The sequence below is a fragment of the Sciurus carolinensis genome, chromosome 13, assembly GCF_902686445.1.
Source record: "Sciurus carolinensis chromosome 13, mSciCar1.2, whole genome shotgun sequence".
NCBI classification, from domain to species: domain Eukaryota; kingdom Metazoa; phylum Chordata; class Mammalia; order Rodentia; family Sciuridae; genus Sciurus; species Sciurus carolinensis.
Window position 1 is genome coordinate 75,115,697 of NC_062225.1, and position 6,849 is coordinate 75,122,545.

At 42.7% G+C, this 6,849-nt stretch overlaps 1 protein-coding gene across 2 annotated transcripts in view; it reads left to right on the forward strand.

Moving 5' to 3' along the window:
* Dnajc27 (DnaJ heat shock protein family (Hsp40) member C27) overlaps positions 1-5,297 on the forward strand; it is a 30,372-nt gene extending 25,075 nt beyond the window's left edge. The window contains exons 6-7 of one of the 2 annotated variants that reach the window (XM_047522216.1): positions 1,245-1,405; positions 4,384-5,297. In XM_047522216.1, coding sequence (XP_047378172.1) covers positions 1,245-1,405; positions 4,384-4,516 — 294 coding nt within the window. In that variant the 3' untranslated portion in view covers positions 4,517-5,297. The remainder of the gene's footprint in view (positions 1-1,244; positions 1,406-4,383) is intronic. The other variant, XM_047522218.1, reaches the window with a different exon arrangement.
* Positions 5,298-6,849: the final 1,552 nt, after the last annotated feature.

Sequence of the window (6,849 nt, forward strand, 5' to 3'; positions counted from 1 at the left end):
AATATTCACTAAAGTTTTTTTTATTATAGTCAAAAGACTGGGAACAATGGCCGTGCCCACAAGAAGAGGGTTGGTTAAGTAAATGATTGTGTAACCACACAGTAAAATACTGAACAGTCACGTAAAAAGAACAGAGGTCTCTAAATGTAGCTATAGAAAGAGTCCGAGGTGTATTATTATATGAAAAAATGCCAACTGCTTAGCAATGTGCTTGATCTCTCTTATGTAATGGTTTATAGAGTATGGGTGTGCGTATGTGACAGGGCAGTGGTAGCAAATTTTTCTAGAAGAATACTTGAAATATATTAACAATGGTTATCTGGAGAAGAAGAACTTGAAGGAAAGGGAGACACAATTTTAATTTTATACAGTACAATTTGAATATTTTTAACAGTGTTCATCTATTACTTTTTGTTATTTTATTTATTTTATTTTATTTTATATTTTTGATACTGGTAATTGAACCCAGGGATGCTCTACAACTGACCTACATCCCCAACCTTTTTTTATTTTTTAATCTGAGATAGGCTGCCCTCAAACTTGCCATGCTTCTCGTTCAGCCTCCCAAATTGCTGGGATTACAGGGTTTCTATTACTTTTTAACCCCAAAGTGTGGTTATCTGAGAATAGGATTATGAGCCATTTTAATGTTATTCCTTATACTTTTTCTGTATTAAGATATATGAGGGGCTGGGGTTGTGGCTCACTGGTGGAGCACTTGCCTAGCATGCATGAGGCCCTGGGTTCAATCCTCAGCACCACATAAAAATCAAATAAAGGTATTGTGTCTGCCTAAAACTAAAAAAAAAAGAAGATATATGAGTACAGCTAGGTGGGATGGTGCACACCTGTAATCCTAGCAGCTTGGGAGGCTGCGGCAGGAGGATTACAAATTCAAAGCTAGCCTCAGCAAAAGTGAAGCACTAAACAACTCCATGAGACCGTGTCTCTAAACAAAATACAAAGTAGGGCTGTGGATGTGGCTCAGCCCCTGAGTTCAATCCCTGGTACAAAAAAAAAAAAAAAAAAAATATATATATATATATATATATATATATATATATATATACATACACACACATATACATATATTTAAATAGTAGAAGAGGAAAAAGTCTTCCAAAGTACATATTTGCTTTATTCATGACTTACTGCATTGTGTTAAAAGTCATTAAGTTGATGTTTAAAAGGAATTCCTATCTTCACAAATCACTTCTACTCTGGCACGTGTTTTCTTCTTGCAGACCTTTTATGTGTCCATAGTTGATTTATGTGAAAATGGTGGAAAACGCCCTACCACAAATAGCAGTGCTAGTTTCACCAAAGAACAAGCAGACACCATTCGCAGAATTCGAAATAGTAAAGATAGTTGGGACATGCTGGGAGTCAAACCCGGGGCCTCCAGGTAAGTGGTGCTTAGGGTACCTAGTGCTGAGTGCCATCAGAGAAAAAGACTCGGCCGCCCAAAGCTTATTGGTGTGATCTGTCTTTTAATTGGCTGGAAACATGAGGATATGTGCTAATAGATCATACAGTGACTCTGCTTCATTACATTAACTGAATATCAAAGAAATAAATCAGAACATCAAATCAGAAGACACAGTTGCCTGCTAAGGGAGCTGTGTCATGTGTCTGTGTAAGCCCTTCATAAACAAGTATGCTTTCTTTGGTCTATGTTCAACAAGAATCCTAGAGCTAATGTATCCTAAAAGTTTTTACAAAAGAAATTTCTTAAATCTTAGAATTTTAGGGGAGGAAAGAATATTAGCAATCAACTTGTCCAGAATTTTCATCTGGGAAAACGGGTTCAGTGAGATTAACCCTGGTACAGAGCCCCAGGAGACAGTGGCATTATTGATTCTTGACCCTGGAACACTGTATGTCTGCCTTTCTCAAAAACCTTGCTAGTCCCTCCTCTGTGAGTGTATGTATGTTAAGCCATTCTATTTTAGCCAAAAGAATTATTCGGGAAGAAAAGAAATAACATTGCTGTTCTTCATTACTTATGTAAAAATAAATTATTACTCAGTATGGTAATATAATTCTTAAGGATATACTACTACTGTTACTACACATAAATATGAGGGTCTTATTTGCTTCATCACTCTTCCCCATAATTCCCCCTTCTTACTTTCTTTTTTACCTTGAGTGCCACAAAAGAAACACTGTATCTTAAAATTGCCTTGTCAACACCAAAAGCATCAAGCATCTCTTTTTTCAAGTCCAAAATGGAAGAGGAGAAGGGAAGGGAAGCTGTTATTGGTCACCCTTAACTCACCAGGAGTACTGAAGATATTTTGAACTTATAAGGAATCCAGATGACCTTATGAATAGAGCACAAAGCTTATTGATGTCTTTTCTTATTTTTTCTTTTTTGGTTCAGTGCTGGTGTTGAACCCAGGGTCTTGTGCATGATGGGCAAGTGCTCTACCACTGAGCCAAATCCAAGTCTTTTAAAAATTTTTATTTTGAGATAAGGTCTTTCTAACTCACCCAGGCAGGCATGAACCACTGTTTCTGGCTTAGTGGTCTCTTAAAAACATCCTTTCAGACCTCCATAGTCTTATTCTAAATTCTCCCATGTCATCACCAAGAGATGTTAGCTCTAATATTGAGAAATAATTTCTTTATCTACTTAAAATGAACTTAGAACAGTATTTTGAAATAAAAAGAAACTTTTGTCTCCTTACTTATTCACTTTAGTTAACTGGAATCTACCAGAGCTTCCAGGACACTGTGATTTCCATGTCCTTAACCAATATAAACATGAATTCCTTTTTCCTCTGTTCCACTGGGTCTATTATTATATGGTATTGAGCACATTTGGGAAAAATTTTAAAACAGTTATTTCTTAAATTACAGAGAATTTTGATATTTGTTCAGTACCAACAGTGTTTATTTACTGTTCTTTAACTTTAAAACCATCTTCACTTCACAGAATTGATTCAGGTTACACACCTGCGTCAGTCTTGTTTCTCTAAAAGTCTCCCTTGAGAGTCCCTCCAGTACCTAGAAATCTTGACAGGCACTCTCTAACCCACTGTGGACATACTCTTTCAGGAAACAGTGGCTTGTGGGGCCCTACCCAAGACACACTTGGGGAAAAGGGAAGGGGCGTCTCTACCTGCCTCAAGGACAGAAGGTCTTTGGAGAAATACAAATTCTGGCTATTCAATTTTCCCGAAAGATGGAGAATGTTATTCTTGTTAACTAGTATCAAAATTATATGTGTAGAAGTACTACATGTGAGGTTAAAACCAGCACATTCAGAATTGCTTTAAAAGCAGAAAAAGCCCTAGCATGCTTGCCAGGGATGGGGAACTGTTAACATGGACCCTAAAACCTCAGTCTTTCCAGTTTGACACCAAAAACTCCATCATTCCAGGGTGTCAAAGACCATCTCCCTAATTTGGAGAGTCAGACTAGAAAGCCTTCCGCTGTAAAATAAAGAAGACTAGACCCCTGGCACAGCACCATGTCCATGCTCACAGGATAACTGGGAGCCTGAATGACAGGAGGAAGGTGGAAAATAAAACCTGGTAGAGCCAGACCAGGTCAGTGGCTGAACTTGGGACTATCTAGGAGCCTGATGCCTGAGGATGATGAAGAGCAGGGACAGGAAGGGACTGGTCATCTCCAGACCTTCCCCAGCTGTCCCTGCTCTTCAGCTCCTGCTGTCTCCTCACCTGGATGTTCAGCTCTTCACCTGCTCCTGCCGGTTCTTGCTCTCTGCAGTCTCTTTTATGCCTCATTCACTTCCCCAATCACCCCAAACTGTTATACTCGACCCAGGTTGTCATAACCACCTCCTGCCTGTCTCCCAACTTTGAGAAACAGCTTTCCCAGCACCACTTTCTCATCAGACACCTCCTGTTGTTATTGTTGGCCACATCCAGGGGCTTTGGTTGTCGTGCTTTCAGGCCCTTCTTTGACAGCCCCTCATCCCTGGCCAATTGCATTCCCCGGGGTCTGCCCCAGGGCAGCGTCTGTGCTCTGCTCCTGGCGTGTCAGCGCCCTTCCAGGTGCTCCAGGTCCCTCACCCTGGGCTAATTCCGAGCTCTCCTTCTTCCACAGGCTTCTTAGGGGACCTTCCCTGGTGCCCCAGCCCATTTCTTCGAGGTGCCCAGTTCTGCCTGTTTTTACCCGATAATTCTTTTACTGTTTCCTTTACATATATACTCATTTTGCATTGTGTTTTTTCTACTTGTATGTTACCTGTTATCTACTTGCTTGTTTGTCTTTTAGTTTTCTAGTCCTGCCTTTGAGAAAAAGTAATAATTGCTTGGGAGATGCTTACTGCAGGGATATTAGGTGTATCCAAGCAGCCGAAGTGCAGGCGGTGGGACTGACCCTGTTGCTAACCGAGCTGGCTGCTTTCCACAGGGAGGAGGTCAATAAAGCCTACCGGAAGCTCGCTGTGCTTCTTCACCCTGACAAATGTGTAGCGCCTGGTAGTGAAGATGCCTTCAAAACGGTGGTGAATGCCCGGACAGCCCTCCTGAAAAACATCAAGTAGAGGCAGAGGAAAAGACAGGCGACAAGCTGGGGCTGAAGACTTCCCCTCGAGGTGGAAGACCCAGCGTGGACTTTCCCTTCACAACATCACTGCTCTGTTCACTTATGGCTGTCATCTATATATCAGTAGTTCAGGTGCCTGTTGCCGTCTCGTGGGCACTTCACAGCGAGACGACCGCATTCGCCAGAGAGCCCCGTGGCCCTGCTCACTGTGCTCCATTTCCTGCTGCCTGGCGGCCTGAGGGGGTGCTGAAATCTCTGGACAGAGCATCCCTTAGGCGCTCACTTGGGAAAGTCGGCAAGGTTTCTAGAGGGAGGGAAGAGGACAGTAGGACCCTTTGCTTTTTCTTCCTCTCTTTTCTTTTTTTTCAATTTATCATCAAAGAAGGAAACAAACCGAAGGAGAAAAACAAAACAAAACAAGCAAACAACATCCAAGTCCCTGAGAGTTTACTGTGACCTTACAAGCAAGTCGCTCCTTCTACCATGAGTTCCTTGGGGATGTCTGGACCATCCAGCCCTCCTTGGTGAACTCTGGGCAACCCTTTGGAAGCTTGTGAGTGAGGCAGACAGTTCTGAATTGAGCAGCGCTTCTGCGACATTCACTCTGTTCCCGTCTCCAGCCACCAGGGGGAGAGAGGAGCCAGTCCTAAAAGAGAACAGCAGTGGCAGCCAGATTCTGGTACCCTGCTCATCCTGCCCTTCCTGGATCTCAGGCCTTCCCTGAAAAGAAATGGTTACTAACAGCAGTAGGGAGTACTGTGCACCTGGGAGTGAGGAGTCAGAAGTACTTGCAGGTCGCACCTGGAGATTATGCACACATGCGCGGAGGAGAGGCCAGCCCAGCTGAGGCATGTTTGGTGCACCTGCAAAGTCCGGTGTGATGCTTGTCTCCTTCGCATTCCTCATAGCTTCCCACGGGCAGGTGGGAGAGGCAGGCGCCCCTTGAGGAGCCTGCCGCTTCTTTGCTTCCTCTCCAGTATTGTTGTGTTTCTCCTCCTCCACCTTTTTTTTTTTTAACACTCCACATCTGCCATGAGGTCTTTCTTCTCAAAACCCTGGCCTTCCATGCCCCCTTCCAAACCTTCACCTGGGCCTGGTTGGCCAGAGAAATTGATCCCATGGGAGCAATTGGGAAGATATCTGTGCGGGGCAAAATCTGTGATTTCTGCTTGGGCTGCAAATTTCTGAATAGTAATATTTTTAAACTACAGATTATGAAAATTAATTTCACATAGAGAAATACATTCTCATGCCACAGTCTCCTTGGTCTGCCAGGGAGGGTGGAGAGCGAGTATTAGGCCCGGCCTCTGTTCTAGCCTTACAGAGCCAGTCTCTCCGCTTGACTCATTCCACATCGCTCACTGTCTCACTCATATTTTTAGCTGTAACCACTGTACTAATTGGAGCTTTGACGTATATCAAGCATTACTATAGTGTGAATTTTAAACACCGCTCCCATATTGACTGCCAGATAGCATCTACCATCTTCCCGGCCACTGCAGTCTTCTGGATCTTTCATCTCTGCCAAAGTAGCTTCACTTTGTACAGATGTACTCAGGCTACATTGAGCTTGTCATTGGAAACCAGAGCATTGTTTTATAATATGAGTTTTCATCTGGGTGATAATCAAATATGCTTTTTTTAATGAATCAAGATCTGGTATATGATCCCTTATGGGATTTTCCTCTGGCCTTTAAACCAGCTTCTGGGACTGCAGAACTCCAACCCGAAGCTCTTCTGGGCCTAAGTTTTGCTTGAGGCCTTCCTCATGCCTCAAGTATTCCAACATCGATCTGTTCTCAACAGAATGTGGGAGTCATATGAATGGGGGACCAGCCCAAGTCAACAGGACAGCTCACTGAGTATGTGGCCCTACAAAACAGCTGGTGCCAGTTTTCATCCTGGTGACTCAAATCAGTCACCTCATTCAACTACATTGTGTAGATGAGTAATTATAGCAGAGAAAATTCTGTAGTACTTCCAGTCATATCCTTAGGAGTGACTTGTTGAAATGTAGCCTGGGCTTGGTTCTTAGGTCCTGGGACTCAATTTCCAACACCTTCATTATTAACATTCAGGATGGCCACATGCTATTTATATAGTAGGAATAAAATGAAAAAGTTAAGCCTCAGGGTCCAAGAATTTTTCTGATTTTCATAATGCTTCAGCAGGACATTAAGAAATAACAAAGCATGTTTTGCAATGAAAAGTGTTTGGTAACTAACTTCATGCAAAACTTCACAGACCTCTATGCATTCATTTAGAGCCTTGGTGCAGATGTGTGCTGTCTAGCGCAACCTTATTAAAAATTCTTCAGCCAGTTAGGATTTC